The sequence below is a fragment of the Macrobrachium rosenbergii genome, chromosome 6 (assembly GCF_040412425.1).
Source record: "Macrobrachium rosenbergii isolate ZJJX-2024 chromosome 6, ASM4041242v1, whole genome shotgun sequence".
NCBI lineage: Eukaryota > Metazoa > Arthropoda > Malacostraca > Decapoda > Palaemonidae > Macrobrachium > Macrobrachium rosenbergii.
Genome location: NC_089746.1, coordinates 29,257,052 through 29,283,971, shown reverse-complemented (window position 1 = coordinate 29,283,971; position 26,920 = coordinate 29,257,052). Strand labels below are relative to the sequence as shown.

General features: G+C 37.0%; 1 protein-coding gene across 1 annotated transcript in view; it reads right to left on the bottom strand.

Moving 5' to 3' along the window:
• The window catches only part of LOC136839401 (uncharacterized), a 46,378-nt gene that overhangs the window by 15,989 nt on the left and 3,469 nt on the right, over nt 1-26,920 (bottom strand). Inside the window, exons 2-6 of the mRNA XM_067105395.1 lie at nt 22,051-22,247; nt 21,705-21,835; nt 20,459-20,549; nt 411-564; nt 66-226 (exon numbers count right to left, since the gene is read on the bottom strand). Of these exons, the coding sequence (XP_066961496.1) occupies nt 66-226; nt 411-564; nt 20,459-20,549; nt 21,705-21,835; nt 22,051-22,247 (734 nt within the window). The remainder of the gene's footprint in view (nt 1-65; nt 227-410; nt 565-20,458; nt 20,550-21,704; nt 21,836-22,050; nt 22,248-26,920) is intronic.

Genomic DNA, 26,920 nt, shown 5'->3' with positions numbered 1-26,920 from the left:
CTTCCATCTTCCACTGAGGAATACTCCTACATAAAAGGCTCTGGTTTGTATTTGTATAAACTTACCGGATATTTAACAAGCCAGTATATCAGATCTGAATTAGATTCTTTCTGAGAATCTAAAACACGTAACTGCAATGCCGTATCATCCCATTCAGTTCTGAAGTCACTATTCAGCTGAACTTCCATGAAGGCACTTAAAGAAACATCATCATATGTACCATAAACTGTAAAAAAAATTAACAAGTTCAAATATAAAGAAATCAGGACAATGCAATAAAACTCAAAAATACACATTTTTTTTGTTTTACAAAGGCAGTACAGTGCACTGGAAAACTTTGTATAGTGAAATTACAAGATATCATTAGTATATACAACTAACCACAACTACATTAAACAAAGTTAACTAACCTTTATATGCATAAAGATGCTGATGAACTTCATGTTTTTTACGCCACACTATGTGATGTGCTCGTTCAATAAAAGGCTCCCATGAATCATAAACACGTGATGTGTTGGTATAACCTAAATGCCCATCGCACATACAATAGTCAATACTGCCCATCTGTAATCATTAAAGTTCATCATTACACTGTAAATCTTAAATATAAGAAATAATTTAGGAAACAAATAACTTTGAGTTCCATTGCATGCAACATTACTGAATTGCAAGCAAACTGCAACATACAGTACAGTACTGCAATATTGTACTCATGTTCATGATTAGAAGCCTGCATCTATCCTTTCATGGATACATGAAGGCAAATGAAATTAAATTAAAAGAATTGCTGCTGGACAACAAAGAAAAAAAAATTAGCTTTTGCTTATCAGAAAACTCAGTTAATTTAGTCAGCTAGTAAAATACTATAGCTGCCTAAATACACGCACAAAAAAAAACTTGTTTACCAATACAGTAACCTATCTCCAGTTGTACATGTATTGTATTCAAATTTACTTACACAGGCCCTGAAATAGAAAACTGCTGTTAATAATTAAAATTTTTATTTTTTAATTTATTATTTGGATACTTGCCTACTGTTAAAGTTAGCTTACACCCTCATGCTGTGGGTGGTATAAGCAATCAAAGAAAGTAGAACACCTGACTGACTGAGATGGACTGCCAAATTTACCTGTTCCATCAGGTATGTGTAGAATGTTTCTGTTCTAGTCAGAATTCTTCTTTACATTCCACTAACGTGTGTGTGTGTGTGTGTGTGTGTGTGAGAGGAGAGGTTTGTACGCTGACAGTAGCTAAGTATTCAAATGATACATTTTACAAAAATGTTCATTAGTAGGGATGAATCTTACCTACTGTTAAAGTTAGGTGATTCCCACACTGAGAAGAGGATGGTGGGTTAGTGCAACTGAAAGAATGTCAGCTTAGCCAAGTAAACTTCAAAGTTTAAAGTTTCTAATAAGAAACTTTAACCCCTTGTGGATGGGTAACATACATATATGTTTACATATAGCTTTGTGGTGGAGTCCGGGAAACAAACATATATGGTCAAGATTTCCCATCAGACAATCTGAACGAATTTTGCGGGAAATGTACTCAGATCACTTCTGTTGGCCAAACCGGGTGTTTCGAAATTAGAGGCCCCCCCCCTCCAAAGAACAAATGGAAAGTTATGAAGATTTCTGCTATAGCCTATCTCCAAGTACATTATTTTAAGTTTCTACTAAGCTATTTTTCATTTTACATTTCTTGTATTTTCAGACTGAGTGATGGAGTTAGATACAGCCATGGCTAACGACTCGGAGGAAATCAGATGGATTGACCAAATCCGGGCTATAACCTTCAGAGAGGCCAGGGATGCTGGCGCATCCTTCATTTCACGTTCCTGGATAGCTAAATACATTAAAAGAGATGAATCCTTCGTTAAAAGAAACTGGAAAAAAAATCCGTATGACTGTCATCGCGAAAAGAGTGAGAATCTTGGAAGGCCTGAAATCCTTTCTCAGGAGTCAAAAGACATCATAGCTGAGGCAGTGGGTAGACCAAGAAAGTCTTTACGTAAATTGGCGCTTGAACTAGAAACAAAAAGGGGAAAGAAGAGAAGTTATAGTGCTGTATATCGTGAATTGAAAAAATCTGGTATCAAGCCATTTCATGTTATCAGCAAGCCCAACATAACTCAGCAACAGAGAGAAGACCGTGCATGGTTTTGTGGTTCATTTCTTATAAATTGGGATGAAGCTGACTTTCTCCATGTTGCCGCATCAGATGAATTCTTCATTTACACAGTCAGGAAGCCAAATCATACAAATGACATCATTTGGGCTGCAAAGTTGGATGATATCAGCGATGTTGTGCGCTATCGCCAAGTTGTGAAATTTCCTGAATGTTTGTGAATTTTTCTCTGTTTCACAGCCAGACGGTTAATGAGGATCATCAAAGAAAAAGGACAGTCCTGGAATGGCGAATACTTCAGAGAAACTGTGCTTACTGGACGAGTATTTCCTTTCCTCAAAGATCCTGAAAATGTGTTATCTGTTGAAGAAGTCACATTTTTGCATGATAAGGCACCATGTTTCAAGGCTCTTCAGACACAGGAGCTACTTCGAAACAGTGGTATCGATTTCTTCTTGTCAAGTGAATTTCCAGGTAGCTCCCCTGACCTTAATGTGTGTGAAAACATTGGTAGTATCTTAAAGGATTGTGTTGAAGCGCACACAATGAACTATGATGGTATACCAAGGGTCGACAACCTGCGAAGAGAGGTGACCAAAGTGCTCAGGGAAATGGAGTTTGAGTCTCAGCGTTTCTGCGATTTGCTGAAATCATACCCCTCAAGAATGCAGGCTGTGGTACAGGCAGATGGAGGCCAAACAAAATATTAAATACTCAGAGAGAAACTTAAATAAATACCTGTTCTGAATTACTTTTGTTTTTGTCCATATCAATTTTAGTTTATGCTGTAGAGGGGGGGGCTCTAATTTCGAAACACCCTGTAAATGAATCATGGCAATTCTTACCCCAACTCTAATAGCTGGTCGGTACAGCAGAAAGGGATCAGTTTGCCTTGAGATGTCGCAGGGGAATGTTGTCCAAAATTCCCATCCAATGACGTCTTGTAAATATTTTACAATAAATATACTCAGAATTTATTACTGCTTTTAGTTCTTATCTCTTATGATTTTGTGTGATCTCTAATTATGATTTACAAAATAAAATACAAAAATTTTAGAAAAACACTTATAACTTGGTAAAATTAGCATATTTTGACAACTGTCATTTGGAAATATTCACTTTCAACTTCCCCTGGAAGGTACAGAAAATTTTCTTAGAATTTTTTTCTTATACCATGTGCATATGCAGAGATTCTTCTTTTCATTGATTTTTTTTTTAAATTTATCCCCGGTCTAGGGGTGTGCATGATATATATATTCAGCCCGGACTATGACGGTTAAACATTCTTACCTCTATCAGGATCCTTCCTGCTAAGTACTGCCACCAGAAGGTGGATCCACACTAGGGAATGAGGCTTTTGTGAATAGCATAGTTAGTAAGCTTTACAGTGAAAGCCACCTCTTCAGAGTGGCATCAAATGAGACACCTGTGCCTGGGTCCAACAAGCCCAACAAATGAAGTCTAAAACTAAGAAGAATACCTATAGTGTAGATAGAAAGGTATACAGCAAAGGTCTGGTCCTCGACTGTATCAGAACTCGACACAATCTGATTTCGATGCAAAACTTCTAGTAAGTTTTGCACTGGAGCTCGAACAACAAACCGGAATCCAACTTGATGAATCATATGATGTTTGTGAACAAAAGTGTTTCGTTCAGCCACCGCTAGTTCCCACGCGTTGTTTAAAGCCTGCTCACTCTGCTGCTGTTGTTCTGAGCAAGTACTACACGCTTGTATAGTAGGTATTTCCTCAGTTTTTGTAGCTTTCTGCACTGTATTTTTTATTCAATCATGGGTCCCAAGACAGCCGTTGCTGACAAGCAGACGAGGAAAACAGTAAGAACCACAATTGAACTTAAGAAGGAGATTATTGAAAAGTATGAAAGAGACATTCATGTGACTGATTTAGCTTCTCAGTTTAAGCTACCTAGATCTACCATAAATACATTTTGAAGAATAAAGAGGCAAAAGTGCTACTGTTGCTAAGGGGGTTATGAGTTTGACTAAACAGAGGCCTCCCATAATAGATGAAATAAAAAAAATTATTGTTAGCATGGATCAATGAAAAACAGACTGCAGGTGATGGTGTTTCAGAGGCTATGACTTGTACAAAGCTAAAAGTTTGCATGCTGACCTCATAAAAACAGAGCTGGATCAAGTAGTAGTACCGTTGATAGATTTAAGAAAAGTGGCATTCACAGTGTTGTAAGGCACGGGGAGGCAGCGAATGCTGATAAAAAAGCTGCAGAAAAGTATGTGAAAGATTTTTAACAATTCGTTGACGAAAATGGCTATTTACCAAATCAAATCTTCAATTGTGATAAGACAGGCCTCTTTTAAAAGAAAATGCCAAAGAGGACCTATATTACTAAAGTGGAAAAGAAATTGCCAGGCCACAAACGCTAGTGGAGATTTGAAAATAAAGCCTCTGTTAGTCTACCAATCGGAAACCCCTAGAGTTTTTAAGAAACATAAAGTGATTAAGAGCAAATTAAATGTGATGTGGAAATCCAATGCTAAAGCTTGGGTAACAAGGCAAATTTTTAGGGAAGTGATATCTAAAGTGTGTGCCCCCACTATAAAAAAAAATACCTTCAAAAAAAAGATGTGCCACTCAAGGCATTCCTCATTTTGGATAATGCCCCTGCCCATTCCCCAGACAAGGAATATGAGTTGGCAGACAAATTTTGCTGGCTAAAAGTAAAGCTTTTGCCACCCAGAACAACCTCATTAACCCAGCTCATGGACCAGCAGAGCATTGCTAATTTCAAAAAGCTGTATTCTAAGGCACTGCTCCAAAGGTGTTTTGAAGTGACCTGTGAAACTAGCCTAACTTTGGCCGAATTCTGAAAGGACCATTTCCACACTCTGAGTTGAGTTAGGCTGATAAACAAAGCATGAGCAGATGTCTCTAAGAGGACTCTAAGAGCAGCTTGGAGAAACATTTGGCCTGATGGGGTTCCTCTTAGGGACTTTGAAGGTTTCGATGGCCCTAGTCCACTTGCAGCTGAGCCTGAAGCTGAGCCCATTCCTCTGCCTGATCCAGATGTTGAGGAAATTGTTTCTGTGGCCAAGTCCATGGGCGTGGAGGTAAGTGCTGATGACAGTGAGTTCGTTGCAAAACACAACACTGAGCTGACAACAGAGGAATTCCAGGAACTTCACAAGGAGCAGCAGAAGATTTTGGCTGAGGAGGTGTCTGGCAAGGGGAGCAAGAAGGAGTCAACTTCTTAAGAAATCAAGGTGATGCTTCAGCACTGGGAGAAATTCCAAGAGTTCTTTGAAAAGCATCACCAAGATAAGGAGCTACTTAACCGTGCTATTGATTATGTTGATGATAATTCAATTAAAATCTACAGAAAACGGTTAAAGAAGCACCAGCAGCAGACCACATTAGACCAATTTTTTTTAAAGAAGAAAGCCAGCCAGGTCCCAGTGAAAAAAGGCAAAGGGAAAAAACTCCTGAAAAGCAACGACCAGTTTTTATGGAAGGAGATTCCCTTTCCAAACAATGACGCTCTCTCCATACCTCTCCACAGATCCGGATCTTAATCAATGTCAAGGTCTGGGCCATACTATAGTTGTTAAAAACTTTTTAATGTTTATAAATGACCTATAGACACAGTGAATAATACTATTCATGCGAGTTAAAGCAATGAAAGAAGTCTATACAGTATGAGCATACTAACAGTACATTTCATTTTGTGTTTACTCCACAGGTTACTGTACAGTACTACTAAACTTCATTGAATGAACGTCCTGGAGATGTTCAGTACATGCTGTTCATCAGTGTCAAGGTATGGGCCATGCTGTAGTTGTGAAAAAATTTTTTGTGTTTATAAATGACCTAGAGATGCTTGTAAGATTAAGGATTTTTGTGTAGATTACACCTCACAACAGTAAATACATTTCATTTTGCATTTAATCCACAGATTACTGTACATTACACTTCACTGAATGAAGTTCCTGGAGAAGTTCAGTGCATGCTGTGTACATAGTAGGGTATTATCCAAAATAATGATCAGCTGTCATTATTCATCAATGTCAAGGTATGGGCCATGCTGTAGTTGTGAAAAACTTTTTAATGTGTTTATAAATGACATACAAATGCTTGTAAGATTAAGGATTTTTGTGTAGATTACAGCTGACAACAGTAAATAATATTTCTACATTTCATTTTGTGTTTAACCCACATATAATTGTACAGTACACTTCATTGAATGAAGTCCTGTTCCCTCCTGTGCATGCTGTACATAGTAGGCTATTAACCATAATGAGGATCAGCTGTAATTATTCATCAATGTCAAGGTATGGGCCATGCTGAAGTTGTGAAAAACTTTTTAATGTTTATAAATGACATAGAAATGCTTATAAGATTAAGGATTTTTGTGTAGATTACAGCTTATAACAGTAAATAATATTTCTACATTTCATTTTGTGTTTAATCCACAGATAACTGTACAGTACACTTCACTGAATGAAGTCCTGTTCCCTCCTGTGCATGCTGTACATAGCAGGCTATTATCCAAAATGAGGATCAGCTGTAATTATTCATCAATGTCAAGGTATGGGCCATGCTGCAGCTGTGAAAACTTTTTAATATGTTTATAAATGACATAGAAAAGCTTGTAAGATTAAAGATTTTTGTGTAGACTACAGCTCATAACAGTAAATAACATTTCTTCATTTCATTTTGTGTTTAATCCACAGATTTACACTTCACTGAATGAAGGTCCTGGAGACATTCTGTACATAATAGTGTATCCAAAATAAGAAGCATTTGTAATCTTAAGCAGCAACTGTGAATGATCTACATATTAAAACAAGAGAGGAGTAGCTGTGTACATAATTTCAGTTTAGTAGTAGCAACGTGTATTTTTATATAATTGTGCCAGTGGTGTTAAGGATTCCATGTGTTAGTCTCAAAAAATGAACATACCCTATCTTTTGTGTACAGCAGTTTTACAAAATTATTTCATACCAATTAAAAATGAAAAATGAAGTAATTTCAGGTGTTCTTATTTATTCCTTTTGATGTTCATTTACTACTGTATTAGTCATTGATTACATATACAGTGAACACCCCGTATTCGAGAAAATGCGTACCACATCCCCTGCGAAAAGCTAAAATCTGCGAATACTTAAAACCCTTCAAAAAATACTTAGAACTCCCTATTTTGATAATTTAAACACAAAAAAAAACTAAAAATGCTTATACAGGTATTATCCTACTTACGATGGGGTTAGGTTCCAAAAAACCCATCATTTCTTGCATACATGTATGGTAGCCTACCCTACACTACAAAGTGTACTCTATACATACAAGGTACAGTAATTATTAATATCAGCTAATTCTGGAGGTTCATGCAGAGTGACTTATGATAATTCAATACAAAGAGAAATTGAATAACAAACAAAAATTAACTTAGCCTACACTATGGCATACTATACTGTGCTCGATATTCACATATTAATATTGTATTATACAAACATCAACATAACAAATATGCATCTTTTCCATGGATCTTTTAAAATGTTATGCTTTACTTCACTGTATCCAATAATATTGCATATATTCTTATATTGCTTTTGTATTATAAACTGCGATCACAGCAATCAATGTTTTGGTTTGGAAATAACTTAGGCAGTGTAATTAAGTTTATTTCACTGTACTTAACTCAGTTAAGAGAGCTTTTCTTGCTTCTAGCTAGCGTACATGAATCTCTAGATACTTTATTTATATGGGGCAAGGTTATTTTTCATTATGTGAAGTGTTTTTAAGACGAAATATAACTTAAATACATATGAAATTAATTTAGCTATTTTTTTCATTAACAGACGACGTTCGCCGTTTGGGGGCATGTTTGTTTTGTGTTAAAAAAAAATCAAGATTCCGTTTGCTATTTTCACTTGATTTCATCATAATAATAACTTTACGTATTCATCGTTTATTGGCGTAAAAACAGCAGTATTATGTTCTTTCATGCCCAGAAGTTTTGATTAAAATACTTCCTCTCCAATTTTAATTACCGTTGAGTTTCATCCATGATGCTGATGCACGATAATTTATAGTCATTTGCAGCTTGAACATTGTTTTCTCAGCCCCAGCTACAACTTGCAGCTTAAATTTAGCAGTACAGTAAACCCACCCATATTAGTGGGGGATGCGTACCGCCCCGTGAATAGCTAAAATCCGCGAATACTTAAAACCCCACTAAAAACACTTAGAACTGCCTATTTTGATAGTTTAAACACAAAAAAAAAACCTCTAAAAATACTTATACCTGAGTATTTTAATAGTTTTACCACAAAAAGTGCATTTACTCATGAAAATGATGTAAAAATACAGTAATTAGTGAATATTTCTCAGTGAAAAATACTGGGAATGGGTGAATTCTCCACGAATATTGGGTAGATACGTTCCACAGAGAAATCCGCGAATATGTGAGTCCGCGAATCATGAGAACGCGAATACGGGGGGTTTACTGTATATTTCCTTGCCGATCTTTTATCCATAGAGAATAAGGGTATAATGTAAAAATATATCAGTCCTATTCTACTTAACGTCATTTGTAACATAACTACATTAATTGTTTACTATCTATGATGGTTGAAATACAAGCAAAACGGCTGTTGCTATCCGATTCGATAATAAGCAAAACAACAGTTTCCCGTTCGGTTGTTTAAGGCTGTACAGTATGCATTTACGCAAGAGTATAACGTTACTGACAATACTTTTAGTATCCTCTTTTACTTTTTTAACTAGAAGATGGGATAAAGAGATGGAGGAAAAGAAGTTGGTCTATTGAAATTTGGCCTCTCTTGCTGCCTGCGCCTGCGTGAAATTTAAAAATATTTTATAAATATTGTTGTATTAGTATTAATTGTTTACCCCATCGCAAAATCGAATTATTGTAAGGTGAATTATCATAACTCAAGCACTACCTGGGTACCTAAGCATTCTAATAGTTTTATCACAAAAAGTGCATTTAGCCATGAAAATTATATGAAAATACAGTAATTTGTCAATATTTCTCAGTGAAAAAAACCGCGAATGGGCAAATTTTCCATGAATGTGTATATCTTCCATACAGAAATCCATGAATAGGCGAGTCCGCGAATCGTAGGAATGCGAATACAGGGGTTTCACTGTATACTGAGTTGTCTATGTAGGGTACTTTTTGTGTATGTGTAGCAGTTGATTATCCTGTAATCTTGACCAGGGCCGGTGCTAGGATATGCAGGCCCAACTGAGACATTCACACTTCCTCTCTCCCTCAAAACTCCGTTTACCAGGTACACGAAGGTGGTACGCATGTACCAACCTTCCTTTTCAGCTCTAGGCCTCTAAAGATTTTGGTTTGAAGGGTTTAGAGCAAAACAAACAATACTGGAGGTTGTCCACTGCTGCCAGGCATAAGATGAAGCAAAACAAACATTATTGCTGGCTATCTAGATTCAGACATTTAGATATTATGTACGTACAGTACCAATAATGTGTATACATATATGCACACATACAGTCTCCTTCTCTCAAATGGATAATAAAAATTTATTACTGTACATATACATACTGTTAATTTAGAAACAAGTGCAATCTCTCTGAAATACAGATGAGAAAGTGTTACAAGGCAACTCACTCGTGGTCTTGAGTCATGTGGTGAGAAGTCAAGATTCGAGTGGAACTTCATTTCTCTTGCTAATCCTGTCAGAGTTGGAGCATGCTGTGGTATCGAAGGTTTTTTTTTTTTGGATGGTTGGACCAAGGTGGTCATCTATGTAAAGTTTGTTGGGCTGCCACACTGGCAAAGGGTGATATCATGGTGGAATAATTTCCCTGTGATTGTAACAATCCCCTTTGCAGGTGCAAGCATCCAATGAACTGCACTTGCAAGATGTTCAGCTGGTCTCGCTTTCCCACATAATTTTTGAACTCTATTGGCCTAAAATCACAACTACCCTAACACTGCCATTTTACATTTTCCTTCAAAATCTTTCAACCATTCCCCTACTCCAAACTAAACCTTAACTTAGTCTATCCCCTCCTCTATATGACAATGATAAGTTAAAAAAAAGATGTAACCAAGGACCCATGCTCAATTCTTTTTTTTAGACAAAGAGACGCTTGTGTGTGTTTCCATAGCGAATGCAATGTTTACGTGTGAGGTTCAGTAGCAAACGCAATGTTCACGCGTGCGGTTTGGTAGCAAACGCATTTTTTATATTTTGTTAAGCTTCTCGGTAAAGATGTTAGACTGAGGAACTCAGAGATGGTGCTTTTATTTGTCACTATTATTATTATTATTATTATAGAAATTAAGGTAATTATTTTAAGTCTAATATAAAAATGATTTTCCATGTCAAATATAAACTTGATGAAACTGGCCCTGATCTTGACATTTGTTGGTACAGTACAGTACCTTAGTAATATCTGCCATTGTAGAAGACACACCCCTATTTTACAAGGATATTTTATGGAAAAAAACAATTTTAGTATCATACCATTTACTGAAAGATTTTTTTTAAAGTGATTTTTTATACATTATTTCAGTATACTCTGTATGAAATTTACCATAAATTAATACTGAACATAAACAACGCTTATGTATTACCGCAATAGGCCACCAGGGTGGCTGCTTTGCTTGGTTTACTTCCGCTCATGCCACAAGCTGCCGACATAACTTTGGCAAATTTTTTTAAGTTTGTGATAACAGACATAATTATGCTTATTTTTAATATTTTATTAATTTAATTTTATCAGGCTTGTTTTAACATGTTTTATTATATTAGCAACAGTTTTTATGCCACCCCATTACAGTACATACTGGTACCTAGCCTAGCCTAGGCTATGGCACTCAGCCAACCACCAGTAATACGGCTGCATTGGACGTAGGCCAGTTTTTTTTTTATAGTGTATACATTTAAAAATGAAAAAAGTGTGTCTAATACGGTAAGTTATTTAACTCTGAACTTATTTAATTGTAATTTGTGTGTAATGTTTTGTATAAAAAGGTAAGGTTATGGTAATGACTGGTGGTCAAGAATGGATTAATCCATTTTCAGTTATTTCTTATGGGAAAAATTGATTCAGATCTCGACTGAATCGCATCTCAATGCTTCTTCTGGAATGAATTAGCATTGAGGACCGGGGTTCTACTGTATTCCTACACATATAATGTACTTCATCCTCCCTAAAAAATTAAACATTGGATTTAAAACAGTGACAGTGAGGAAAGCTACTCTCTCATTCAGTCCAGGAAAAGGCTGTCCCAGCAGCAACTAGAGGACTAAGGGCTTTGCAATTGTAAAAAGATACCTCCACATCTCTAAAATAATGAAAAAGCAAAAACAAAATTACATCTCCAACATGCTACGTTAACTACATCCTCTAATGAAAAATTCTTCAAAAAATTAAAAGTTCTCACTGCGTATACACCAAGATTTTTTTTTTCCTAAGTGAGGGTATAACATCAGGGTCAAGTTCATCATGAGCTGATTTAACCAGATACTGAACAAAAAAAATTACACAGCATTCTTCGATGTAAAAATGTTTGGCTTACTAACACCATAAATGTTTAACCTCACCTCTGAGAGGTTTTAACCTAAGTAAATTCTCATTGTTCTCAAAGAGAATAAGAAAACATCTTCAATTCTCACTGAAGAAGTAATTTTCAGGATTAACAACTCTACAAAGCAGTTTTGCCTTGAAACTGTTCTTAGCTCTCAATAAGGGCAGGAAAGAAAGAATGATGTCCCCAATGCAGAGACAATATTTCACAAAATGGCTTGGTGCTCTCTCTCTCTCTCTCTCTCTCTCTCTCTCTCTCTCTCTCTCTCTCTCTCTCTCTCTTTTCACAGTAAAAAGAGAACTTTCATCATTAAATGCTTTTAGAAGCCTTTTTTATGGGTTCAAAGGCTCTGCAGATAAAAATTTTAAGACCACATCCAGCTTTCAAGAAAGAGGTTTATATGACATCTTAAGGATTTCAAAAGATCTACATCATTTGCAATGTCTAGCTGGGCATACTGTAATATACAAATGACAGCCTGGTCAGACATATTTTTGAAACACTTATATTTTCTACAGAGGTATGGGTGGAAGAAATCCCTCAAGACTAACACCATAATTGTCAGACTGCTCACTGCCACTGATATAATCTTAACGATTAGCCTCTTCTAGAGCCGAGGATACACTCTCGAGATACTCTTGAAGAGCCTCAAGCTTGTAAGGAATGGTTGATAGTGTCTTTGCAATTAGCTGAAGCATCTGGAGGTTTTGGTGGAATCTCATGAGGTGTGACTGTTTGAGAAGATCTTTCCTTCACAGAAGGGTTCGAAGGAGATCTAAGGCCAAGGTAATTTTTGGGCAGCATGCTATGAGGATAACTCTGGTGTTCAAAAATTCCTTTAGTCTGTTCAGCACCTTTCTGAAGGCGTAACATATCCAGACCCGACCAATCTTACTGAAAGGTGTCTACTGCCCAAGCCTGTGGTTCTTGGGAAGGGGAACAGTAAACTGTCAATTTGTTGTTCTAAGCTGCCACAAAGAGGTCTGCATTTAGAGCTCCCCAGAATTTCCACATGGCCTGACAGATTTGTGGCTTCAAGGGCTACTCCATTAGTATCTGGTCCCTTCTGCTGGACTGGTCTGCTAGGGCATTGCCCTTCCCAGAACAAAGCAGAACAATAATCCTTACTTTGGTAGAAAAAAGCAAACCCTATGATAAATGAAACATCGAAGGGGACTTTATTCCACCCTGTTTCTTGACATATGAAGGGAAGGTCTTGTTGTCTGAAAACAGTAATACTACCTTGTTCCTCACAAAAGATTTGCACTACTTAGGCTCTTCCAACTGCTAGAAACTGCTAGAATCTCAAGACTGATGATATATAGCGAGTTTTCCTTGTCTGACCAAAAGTCCTGACATCTCCACATCCCCTATAGTGGCACCCCACCCAGTCACTGGGGCATCTGAAAATAATGTGAGGTCTGAGTTCCTAACTCTCGACAAAATACCTGCCTGGAGCCATGAGCGATCTCCCTTACCATTCCAGTTTCCAAAAGACTTGTTGGTACTATGACCGGGGTCAAATCTGGTAGGAAATTCTGTCTCAAGATTGCTTCTAATAAAACTGATGGGCCTCATCCTAAGTCTGACCTAGAAACAACCACCACCACTTTGCTAGCAGCTGTTTTAAGGATTGAAATTCTTTCAATAGATATGAAACTGTCTATCCCTTTCTCCAAAGGAAAAACCTTCATCCTCATTTAGACAACTGACAGAGTCAGAGTTGGCAAAGACTTTTTCAGTTTAATCAAAATACCTAAAGCCTGAGTGTCATGGGTAGACGCAATAATGTTGAGGAAATATATAAAAAAAAAACACCTTGTGGACAATTAGTGATTCGATGAAAACCCTTTCTTATGGAAACAGGACCACATGGTATCTCATGCCACGCCTTTGTAACATGGAACAATATTCGATCCACATTACATCTGAAAATTTATTCTGGAAGCTCCTATGGCATAACTGGAAATGGACAGTTATTAAGGAACCAATCAGTATGCAGAAAATAAAAAAATTCCTTCTAAGGGAATGACAATTGTCTGTTGTCATTAGCTCTGCCCATATAGTGATATATAAGCTTCCAGAAGAGACTTCCCAAGACAGATATAGACAAATAGAGACAGAGAGGGAAATCAGAGGTCGGACAAAGCAAGGTTCCGATGGGAGTATCCCCTTCAGAAGACTTTTACTCTTATCTCCATAAAAATCTTGTCCTGTCCGAGACGAAGAGAAGCAGCCAGCCCTTCCTGCTTTTGATGAGAAGTCTCTGAGCCCTTCATTTTCAAGACAAGATGAAGCAGCGAGCTCTACATACCAGTGACGAAGAAAAGTAGTCAGCCCTTCCTGCTTGTGTGAACAAGAAGTCTCTTAGCCCTTCATGCCTGTGACAAGGAGTAGTCGTCAGCCTTTCCTGCCTGTAGCAAGGAGGAGTCGTCAACCCTGCCTGCCCTTCATTTGCACAATCTCTGGATTCTTGGAGAATCAACATTTTCTGCCCCATCCTGGAGACATCCCTTTTGCATCATCTTCAACCTCTAGGGCACCGTGCCAGCTTCATCTCTTCAGCTGAAACTCCAGTCGTCCTCCTGTCACGTCTTCAAGCCTGAAGCCACCACACCAGCATCATCTCTTCAGCTAAACCCCAGCCACAAAGGATAACTCACCGACTCACTATTTAAGTATTATAATTACTCTACCTTCCAACCTGTTCCCCCTATCTATAATTGCTTTGATTTATTTTGTAGTGTCACGCTGAATGAAAGCAAAAAGGGAAGCAACATTTTGTTTTCTTTGTAAATAAGGTTGTGAATAAGTGTTGTAGGGTTGTGAGAGTTTCTTTTTACATTCATTTCCCATATTTCAATTCCTGGTGTTGAAGCCTTATTGTTTAGAGTTTGAAAACCTGCAACGATTCTTGGATTGTGACATTGAGCCAAGTGAAGAAGAATGGCTTTCAGAATACTCTTAAAAAGAATTGGCCATAACTAGTCAAACGTCCAAATACAGCAGAATTTGAATCCCGAGAAGATGAAACCTACCCGCTAAAGGAGCTAGAATTTTTGTAAATACCTAAGGCACTGTGCTTAAACCAAAACACAGGGCCTTGATTTCTTTCCCTGAAAAAATGAACTGGAGGTACTTGGTAAACAGTGTGTTGATCTGGATATAAAAATGTACATCTTATATACCTATGGAAAACATTCAATGTTCTTGATGAATGGCTGCCAGAACCGTGCTGGGTGACTCCATCCAAAAGGGAGTCAGATGAAAAAAATAATTGAGGTAGGAAACATCCAACACTGGTCTCCACCTCCTGAAAGCCTATACAACCAGAAAAACAGAATTGTAAAAGCTCCCAGAACTGTGTTTGATGACTCCATCCAAAAGGGAGCCAGATGAAAAAACTAGTTGAGGTAGGAAACATCCAACACTGGTCTCCGCCCTCTGAAAGCCTACATAACCAGAAAAAAGAATTGTAAAAGCCTAGCGAGGCTTCCAACACTGGGTCTATGACTGCTTTCTCCAACAGGAGCCTGACTTTCTCTTTCAAGACTAAGAACATCTCTTGGTGATGAAGGTAAGTGGAGAAATATATATAAATGATTTGTTTAACCAGACCTCTGAACTCTTTTAGGGTTCTTCTCGGGTAAGTGGAGAAAACTATAAGACATTGACAGAGGCAGAGGTGACAAAAATTACAAATTTTCATAAAATTTATTATTCGGATACTTACCTACTATTAAAAGATACCTTATTTCTCTGCAACAATAGGCGAGCTGGCATTCAAACAAAAGAAATGATTGACTGGCTGCCTGGATGGCTGTCTAATACACCAGTTCTCTACCAAATATGTTTCAAATGTTTTAGCTCTTATCAGAATTCTCCTTGGCAGCCTACTAAGTTGCATAGAGGTTGGGTGGGGTCTACTTTAACAGTAGGAAAGTATCCAAATAATCAATTTTATTATGAAAATGATATTACTTAGGATGACTCTTACCTACTGTTGAAGATAGCTGATTCTCACATTGAAAATAGGATGGAGGGTAGTGCAGATAGATACATTCTGCTCAACTAATCGAGCTAAATATTTCTTGCACGAAACCCAAAATAAATTCGATTCCATTCAGGGAGTAAGGCTCTCATGTGTGTGCAGTGAAGAGCAGCCTTGTAGAGAGAACAGTTTCAATTCAACCAGAATGAAACAGGAGTGGTGTGAGGAGACCCCTGTGCCTGAGTACAAAAGCCCTATGAAACGACTCATTAAAAATAAATACCTTTATGATATACAGGTATGCTCCACTACCTATATGCTTCCTGCTCCCCAAAATAATAAAATCCAGGATTTAAAACAAAGAGCCTAAAAAACTGTTCTTTCTTTGGTTAAAGAAAATACCTGACCCGCTACCAGTAGCGGACTACAGGCTTTACTGTTTTCAGACAAAATTATGCATACTTAAGGTAGTGAGCAGCAGAAACCACAGTGCAGTTCTACTAAGCAGCATTAATCACATCCTCAAGCAACAAATTGTCATAAAACTAAATGAAGTTGCAACCGCTCTCACATTATAAATGTTTACCTTCAATAAAGGTAAGAGGTAAGGAGATAATTCTCACATGCTAACCTAATCAAATATATCACACAGAACTTTGTGTTCTTAGACAGAGACATTTTAGGTTTATAAAACCACAAAACAAAATGTTAACTTTGCCTCCTCCAGGCTTGACCTTTGACAAAGATGCTCTAGGTTTCTAAAACCACAAAACAAAAGGTTAACTCTGACTCTTCTAGGCTTAATCTTTGACAAAGACATTCTAGGTTTTCTAAAACCACAAAACATAAGGTTAACTTTGTCTATTCAGTTAACCTTTGACAAAGACAATCTAGGTTTTCTAAAACCACAAAACAAAAGGTTAACTGTGCCTATTCCAGGCTTAACCTATCAAAGTAAATTTTAATTGCCCTAACAGGACAGAGAATTGTTTCCTCTTTTTCCCCACCAAACAGGTTAAATTGGAAGTCTTACAGTTCTTGGAAAAACTTAGCCCTAACATCATTCTCACCTCTAGAGCAAGAAGATAAAATAGCATTCCCTTTACAACAGCCTTAAACAGAGTGCTTGCAATAAAATTACTCTTTTAACTGCCAATAGTGCTAAAAAAAAAAGATAGTTACACCGTTTATACTTCAACGGAACTCATTCAAAAGCTCCAAAGGAAATGCAAATAAAATTTTAGAATTGCATCTAAATTCCAAAGAGAGATTGATACTGTACTGATCTCAACATCTTAAGGTGCTGATCATTAGCCAGATCTAATTGCACACGGAGCAATACAGAGGAAAGCATGGCATGATAACATTGAAAGTAAAGTGAAAACCCTTACTATATCTAAGAAAGCAGAGACAATATGATGTCTACAGGGATACAGGTGATTAAAATCCCTCTAGAATGGCACCAAGAGCAATACACAAACTGCTGCTTCTGAACAAGGCCATGGTTGTTCTCCACTTGATTAAGGATGGAATCTGTGAATCCTCCTTAAAAGGGGGAAGGCATATGAGTCTGACTCAGCACAAACTTTAAGAAATACATCAATCATTCAAGCCTGAGGATCCTCAAAGGAGAAGTAGTGAACTTGTCATTCCTGTTAATCCACATGCAAGTAAGTCCACATCTGAGTGCTCCTCTAATTCAACAAAGAAGGTCACTCATGGGTGTATCAACCATTCTGTATGTAGGTCTGTCCTTCCTGAATCCTCAATCGCCAAAAAACACTTTCATTTCCGAGGACTGAACTAGTGAGCCAATATCATCTTGATCATTTTACCCAAAGAAGCAGTCTTTCTGCCATGACTTAGTTTCTGACCAGGGATAAACTTACTAAGAATCTTTCCACCACCCTAATGTCTCCTAAGGTTTACCAGGTGTAGTGTTCACCATTCTATGGTGTATTGTAAGTCAGTATAACGACACGTCATAATTCCTCAAGACGGAGGGAAAAAACAAAACCTGGACGTGGTTTAAAAATAAACTAGTCAACTCTTAGTTTCAGCATCCCTCCTAAGGAATCTGGCAACAATGATGGTCCCTAATTACTTGAAAGTTTAATGAACATTTGCTGTAAGTTGTAATCGTTACGCCAAGACTGCACTATAATTGCACTTGATTATTCTCCAGTGAGGACATGTTTCCTAACAAAGAAAGCAATTACCATGTAGGAAGCCTCCTTAAGGGTTAAAATTCTTCAAGAAGCAAGTGCCTATTGATCTTCTGACAGAAAAGCCTGCAAACTGCCAAAGTAAAACCTCATCACCAGATAAAAATGTACTGCGGAGTGAAGGAAATCGATTGAAAATCATAATGCACAGAGACTGTGGCAGGTGAAGCAACAGATCCTTGGCCTTTGGAATACTGCTGACAGAGTTGGCCAACTTGAACCAGTTGATTCAGTAGAATCCTAAAAGATGGCCCCATCTGCCCATGGGCAACAAATTCCTTGTGAATATTGAGGCACTGTACACAAGCTGAAACAAAGCACCTTCAACATCTCTGCAAATACATATCAAAGGAACTTGCGTGACTGAGGATGTATGTGATAAAAATGCCTCCTGCAAGTTCACCAATACAACTAATAATTCTTTTGGAAAGTCATTAAAACCAAACTGGAAAAAACCAAAAAGAACGGGACAAATGCATAAAGTTGTTCAGTCTCAATACATCCAACACTGGGTGTCAATCTGAAGTTGTTTAAGGCACTAGGAAAAAGATGGAGGTAAAATCCCAGTGAATTACTGACACCTGCTCCATTGCATTCCAGCTAATTACAACCTCCTACTGAAGAACAAGATACTTCTGCTGGAGAAGAAACAAAGGATACTAAACCAGTGGATGGGAACCCAAAAGTACTCATAACTCTCCTTCAGTACTTCCACCACTTAAGCCTGCTTCTAAGTCTCTCCAAGCAAGCCAGAAGGCCTGCAATTGGCCTCCTACCAGAACCTGAGGGATGAATGGCTCCCCAAAAGGTATAAAATACGACTTGTACCAATATACCCTTCATTATCACCTTAAAGAGTCAAGCTTTAGAAGGCAACCCAAAGGAAAAACCAAACAGCTCCCAACTCCTCTGCAGAATAAGCTTTTAAAAACAGATAGAAGCATAGGTGTTCTCACTTCTTCTAAACCAAGTTAGCATAAGCATGAGAACATTCGCCTGCAGTGTCAGAAACGGGTTTGACCATGCAAGTCAAAAACTCTAATACCCTTCCTAATAAGTGAACTGGTGGAGGGGTAGGAGAAGGAGGGAGGTACCTGGAGGAAGAAGGCACAGGTGCCAAAGCCCAGGGAAAGGGAAAAGGCTTATGACCTGCCCTAATCAACTGCCTTCTCAATCTAACTGCTCACTTCTTCCTATGCCTAACAAATTTTTTCATACTTCTCTCTTCTTCCTACACCTAACAAATTTTTTCATACTTCTCTCTTCTTCCTACACCTAACAAATTTTTTCATACTTCTCTCTTCTTCCTATACCTAACAAATTTTTTTGTTACCTCATCTGACCACTCAGAGGACTCCACACACCTGAAGTTGAATTCATATTCCCAAACCAAGCAACCAGTACACTTGGTTTGACTATCATGTTCTGTTTAATGTATTTTATTGATGCAAAATTCATTTCTGCAGAACCTAACACCTTTATTTTTACTGCTTCCAGTAGAGGACATCCTAAAGAAAAGAGAGTGAGGTCACAACACCACAAAAAAATCAGCAAACAGCAGCCAAAATATTTCATGTATGCAATGACACAGTAGCCTTCAAGACATCAAAAAGAATTCTGACTACAACAAAAAAATTCTACACACACCAATTGGAGATCAGATTAACTATATAGTCCATCCGAGTCAGTCAAGTGTTATTGTTTTTTCTTTGAATGCTGATTATATTGTATATATAACAAAGATTAAGCTAACTTAACAGTTGGTAAGATTCATGCTAAATAATTAATAAGCCAGTTAACAATACATATGGGAACGTATTCCTAATTGTAAAATTTTTTATTTATAAATTTTGAATTCTGACTCAAATTCCCTAAGTCATATGTTTACTGTGGATTAGAGTCTCCTAAGCCAGGTGTTTACTGCATTTATTAACAAAGATAATACTGGACAATCAAGTAATTCTCATTACATAAACGTGCAAATGCTCAGGTTTCTCACTACTGTGTAAAGAATCATTAAATGTAGTTTAATGATAGCAGTGAATAATTAAGCCCCAAAACATGCAAGATTAACACTGATACACTGATATAAAATATCATGATGAAGAAAAGTGAGGTAAAATAATCAGAAGGTGTTCAATACTTAAGAGCTTCCTTACTGAAGGGAGAAATGTAACAAGAAAGATGTGGAGCTCATAGAAGTGAAGGTTTCACTCATAGTTTAACAAATACTTTGCTTGATTTAGCAGCTATCCAGCACTCCGTCCACTCTTAGCCAGGAGGGTAAGCATATGTAAAAGTACAAAAATTTATAATGCACATGAACTTACTTTAGATAGGTAGCTGCCAATCCATGTAATTTTACTACAAAATAGTAACAGAAATGCAATGCTGGGTCTGCTTTTGATATTTAAAGCAAATACACAACATGGGTATTTTAATAATTAGCAAGATCAAAGACCAATGTCATCTCACATTTCAGAAAGTATTCTAGGTCACCCCTTCTACCACATTGAAAAAATGGTCTTATCTACTGTATCTTACCTGCTGGTCAATCACCTGCCTTTTCCCACAACTATCACATTGAACTGTTGCCCTGCAAAGCTCTTCAACACTATTCAAGTCTCTCACAGCACTGTAAAAAGGGAAATTAGTGTAACCCTCCCTGCATCTTCAGTTATATTTCCATTTTAACAAAAAATGTACGAATCAAACAATAAAACATCTGACACACCAACAACATGTCAACAAGTCTTTATTCTGCTACTGCAGTGATGGACAGACTATTAAAACTGATGGACCTACTTTTGTTACCATTCACTAAATACCACTGTAGTAATATAGTACTTATATTTCGCATGTCCTATCACTACACTGTCTGGTAAGTTATTCTTCTGTAAAAAGAAGTACTGTCAAAGTTCAATATTCCTAATGACTTTTTTTTTTTATAAAATCATGGATGTGTTCACATACACACATACAGCACCATTCTATCTTACGAGGTGTCAAGGGTTTACTAATTAAAGAGGATTCCACTGCATTGTGCCATTAAAGATGATCCCACCAGTGCCCTCAAGCAAAGGATGAAAAACCAACCAAGACATTGATGTCCTGTTTAACAAGTACAATAATTTCTGTTGTCTGGAAGGCAATGATCACTTAGCGATACCTGTGCTGATCTTGTTTGTGAGGACTAGCCAGCAAGATTCCTACTGACCATCCATACTTACTGGTATTATGTTGATATTACCTATATCTGCAGCAGACTGGACTTGCTACTAAGATATTCCTTTTTGTACTAAATCTCTAATTCAAACAATGAATAGTATTTATCAACAATTTTTACCAGCTTAGTATCTATGTACTGCATAAAACCTAATTTCCAAATACGTTTGAATGATTTGTTTGTCAATTTAATTTAACTTCCAAATAAGAGGTAAAATTTACGTCTACTATTGTACTGGAATTATCAATACTGAAACCTGCAACAGATTTCAATGCAAAGACAAAAAACTGATAATGGTAAACATTTTTAGTAGTACCAGAGTTAAGCATGGCAATAATATTAAGTAAACTGAAATTTGTTTATCAATAGTAATGTTGGCAACAATAAGCCTCACAGCAATCGGGCAGCCATAACCATAGAACAACCAGCTTTTGGTATTACAGTAATTCAAGTGCACCTAACTGACAAAGCCATTTAAAATATTTGTCACAAAAAATTCTGTATTTGTGTAACAAAAACACAAAACGTTTATATGCTGACAAAAACAAATTTTCATGAACTAACCTTCTCAAAGATTCATCAGATATCTTGTTAGCATCCCAATTGTAATTTGAAAAGCACACAGCAGAAAGAAGAAAGTGCCTTCCCCTTGCAATCAATACTCGCCGAATGCTTTTCAGCCAAGCCCTGGCAGCCTGTAATGAAACAGTCTCGCAAAGTATGACTGCAGTTCAGGATTTCAATATTCGTAAAAAAAATATTCTAATTTAAAATTCAAAAACCAATTATAAATGAACACAGCAAGCAATTCACAGTTACCTACAACCAGAGTTATTAATTTCTTATATGACCAAAATACATACTGTACAGTAAAGTATTTTATACTGTACACTAAAATTTGTTCTCTAACCTCTTCACCCCAAAGGCGAGAATAAACTGAGTACAGCTGCAATCCACGACGAATTCTCTCAGCAGTCTGAACTTCAAATTGACGTGTAACTAATCGTAATAACACTTGAGCTAGTTCTTTCAATTCCTCAAGTGCTTGTATATGACGTCCATGTCCAACAAGCAAACTCCAAATAATTGCACTTGGTTTATCAAAGCCTGGAAATCAAGAGTTACCCATTGTCAAAGCCTGGAAACCAAGAGTTATAAAAAATGTAAAAGACATTCACCTCAAATGCAGGGAACATTTTTTATTTATCCTAATACAAAAAGCCCACTTCACATACATAGTACAGTACCTTAAACTGACATTAACAATGTGAACCTGAAAACTAAAATGATCCTCATTACCATTATTCTTAATATAACATCAAGCTTTCCCTTTCTGATTAAAGTCTCATTAGATCTCATCTAGGCAGTCTCTTTTCCTGGTGCTACTATAGCCCTATCTACTACTTATCTGTAACGTAATGATAAAAGTGATAACAAATTTAATAAGTTCGTTAAGGATGTATGGCGTTGAAGATTATTTGTTTAAAGCAACTGGAAGCCTTATTTTGAAAGGGAAGCTTTTGTTAAATCAAACAGAAGTGGTTTAATGATTTACTATAAAAACCAATTCTACTATGCATACAAATGGTCTGAAAACAGCTTGAATTCAATTATGCATGGTCTAAGCTTCCTGTACTTTTGGCAAATACATATATACTTGAGGGCTATTATTCAAATGACAATTGGTGTCACTTAACTTTCATGTACTTTTGTCTAACTAGATAAGGTATATCACTCAGTCTATTATCTACAAAATACCACCCTTGAATATACCTATGTCTATGACTAATTTGCCAACAAATTCAACAATAAAAATCACTTATGCTAAGAGCATCTTTGTACCTTTTAAACTTTTTTATCCACTAACCAACACTCATCTCTATACAGTACTGTACTGTTACATATACAAAATAACCTAACCAAGCTAAAATGGTACCAGGGTACCCTTCTCTAGTGACTATGGTGCAGTAGTACCCACTTACATAATAGCTGTAAGGCCAACTGCTTAAGATCAATTACTTGTATAACTACACTGTACTTGCTTCCACATCAACATTATACATGACTATTGTGTACAGAAAACTGTGTCAGCTAATGTCATGCTGAGCAGTCTGGCTGACCTAGCTTTTTAACCTATAAGCTTAAACTGTCCTTAAGTTACATCAATATAACTCCACTATGTTAACACAGACAGCCTAGGAATCAATCTTAACACATCAGTGTAATAAAATACTACAGTAATTCTATTACAATATAAAAATAATAAATATCACTAGGGGATAACAATTGGGGAGGTAGGATGGTGCATGGGGCAAAGAACCTCTTCTTTTATCAAGGAACCCATTCTGCTATAGGTTAGCCTCTGTTATATATGCCAACCAGCATATGCACACAAAATTTTTTGACTCTTTAGCCTATAATACATCATGCAGAAAGCTTTATATGTAAAAATAGCAGTCCATCAAATGACTAACTTTGAAATTTGTTTGCCAGATTTACGATACTTGTTTTTCATTCCTTTATTATTGGCATTTCATTCCTTCCAATCAATTTAGATAAATACCACAAAACATGCCTATGGCCTTCAAGTCTGAACCCGCAATTTGAATAAAGACAAATTTGTTAAAACTACATAAAACTTAAAAGATTTTTCAATTGCTGTCATTTCCACTTAAATGATATGCATGAGTGATTTTGAAGGCATAACAAATATTTTTCTTTGAAACCCAAATAAGGGAAAAATATACTGTCTCAATGGTATTCTTGTTAAATGTTTTTGAAAACACTGGAATTAGCTTAATCCATCCAGTTTTCTTAAAGGCACTAGAAATAGAACTATATTTATTTCTTACCTTGCTCATTTACTTGATATTTTGTAAAGAATTTCAAGAGACAAACCATAAAATAAAAAAATAAAATTGTCCCCCTAACCACTGAATACAGTAAAAAAAAAGAACAAAAAAGAAAAAAGAAAAGCAATCAAAATCCATTTGAATGACAGGCCACACAGTTACTACTCAATATAATAAATATGCCACATTTCATGGAATTAATGCCTTGGATTTTTTGCTAACCTCCACAAGCAGATGATGTTACAGTATTTTATAAAAAATCAATTTGAGGTCAACTTCATTTAAACAGAATATAGCCTAGCTTATGCCCTACCTCTGAAATATACAAAATAATGTCTTAGGCTATTGATACCTTTTGTTTATTTAAAGCAGTGGCTTGCTTTGTCAAATTGAGAAATTAATTTTTAACAAGAATGGACACAAGGTAAGAAAAACTGATCCACTGGACTGCGCAATATACTTATGCTGATTTCTGTATTTATTTTGAGGACAAAATTCTGTGTATTCAACCAAAACTACAAACCTAATTTTCCCACAGTAGGTGCCCAATTATTATAGCATGAAGTAGCATTGATATTCTTCCACGATCTGGCTATTTATCTCCTCTCCTTATTCTGCTAGTATATGCAGTACAGATAAATGATTCAGTGTTGTCTGGTTAGCCAATCATGACAGAATTTAGTTTTTTGTCTCAGTTTACATTTAAAGCAGCATAGGAAGGACAAAATAAACAATATATATTAACTTTAAAATACAGTAGGTTAAAGGCAAAATTGTAAATTCAAGATAAATTGCAATTTTTCCTATACCTGTATAGGAACTTCAACTTTTAATTGGATACCCTTCAGCAACAGATGTTTCGGTCGTTGAAGCTTGCCAACTAGATATTAATGCATGCATGTAGGTGAGTGGCAGGGGATCACCCAATCACCTGCTGGTGACCGAAAGAAATTTTTCATCTGGTTAAAAGGACATATGCAGGGATCGTTAAAAGTAAGATTATGATAAAGGACTTCAGCTTCAAATATGTATGGTAAATGTAAATTACAGTATACAGTACTGAATTTGTGATATGTTCCAGTGAGAATACAAAACTTTGTCTTATACTGCATATGAAGGCTTACTCCCTAGGTGGGAGGTTTTTTGCCATGGAACAAGACTGGCACTGTTCTGAAGGTACTGGAACCCAAAATTACTGACCTCTGCCAAACAATTTGTGCCAAAGGCGAGAAACTGAAGGGGCATTCAGCCCTCATGGAAATATCAACTTCCGAGTCAAATATACTGAGAAATGGAAGGCTGACTCCTGTATCCTCATATCAATATCCTATGCAAGAGGCTGGTAAGGCCATGTACCAGGGGATGCTGACTTTCCTTTATAAGAGTAAGAAATTCAGGTCAGTAAGTGGCAGTATCTCCATACAAGGATGATGGTAAAATGTTCTACACCTACCCTCCACCTCTTTATAGTAAAAGGACGGAGAGAATACACTGTCAGATCTGAGTCTTTGGGTAGGTGTTCAGTTGTGCAGCTTGCCTGCATCTCCCCAAAGGGGAGAGGAAGAGACCATATTTTTAATGTGTTTCTTCTCCAACCCAAGCCAACCGTAAATCTTAAGCAGGATGCAAACTTGCTCTGTCAGCACTGGGAAAGCTAAAACAGCTTGGGCACCACTTTATCACTATAGAGCCAAGGGTCTACAGGTGTCCTCTTGTAGAAGGAAAGAAGCTCCTTCCTCAAACCTAACCAAAGTTCAATGTGAATAAGTAGTTGCAACTATAAACATGCAAACCAGAAAATGAACATGATGGATGGTTTTTGAAAAGGCTCAGAGAGCGAACCATACTAAACCACCTGTTAAATCTCACCAATGGTTGTCACAAACTCTTACAGCTACCCTAAAGCTTCTCCTTGAGCTTTCATTCAAACAAAGATCAAGGAGTGTCATTTCTTCTACAGAAGAAAATTCCCAAGTGAAGCACTCAAGGATAACCTCCAGGATAAGCTTCAGGTGGTCTCCCCCATCCACTTCTATGACAATCCAAAGAACAAGATGGCAACAGAGAGAAGGAAGGAAAACTGGAACTCAGGCACTCCTCTGAAAAGTACCAAACAACGAAGAAAAAAGTATGAGATTTTCATTGTTGATATGTTTCCCTGATATATAAACCTAAGTCTTGCTGTATTGATGAGGTAGTATTCTTTATGAACCATGACGTAACGATTATGAAGCAGCAAACCTGTAGCCTTAAAACAATTTTGTTAAAAGAAATCTGGCTGCCATATCTAGACAAGAATAATTTAAATGTTCCTAACAAAGTATGCTCTCTCCTCCACCATCCCAACTCTCTGCTGACAGTCTCTCTCTTTCTCCACTCTCTGGTACTTGGAAGGGGGAGGAGGGGAGCAGGCAGGCCTCTCAAGTCTAGGTTGCTATCCCTCCACACCCATACTCACTGATGCAGTTGGAAGGGGAGGAGGTTGCCCAAGTCTGCTCTCCTGCTGGCTGACTGGATGCGAGGAGAAGGGGAAGCTGGGAATTGTCACATGGGCTGCCATATTGGTTTCTTAAACCATCTTGAAGGATGGCAAACAATTTTTTTTTCTTTCTTTCTTTAAATCTTGAGCTGAAAACCCTTATGGATAGAACCAACAGACTATAAACCTAGAGGGCTCCAATGGGAAATCAGCCTGCAGAGAGAGACAAGTTATAGGATAAGGTGATAAATAAATAAGTATGAGGAAACAGAAAATAAAACCAGTACACCTGATATTCAGGAGACATCAGCAGAGAGCAGGAATGAATTTGCTCCTCTCTTCAATATTTGGAGATCAGAAGATTCCATGACTGCAACATGCAAACTATTGCACATTTCAGTTGTAAGCAAGCTAAAACTTCTAGCAGAGTAGTAACTAAACCTGACGCT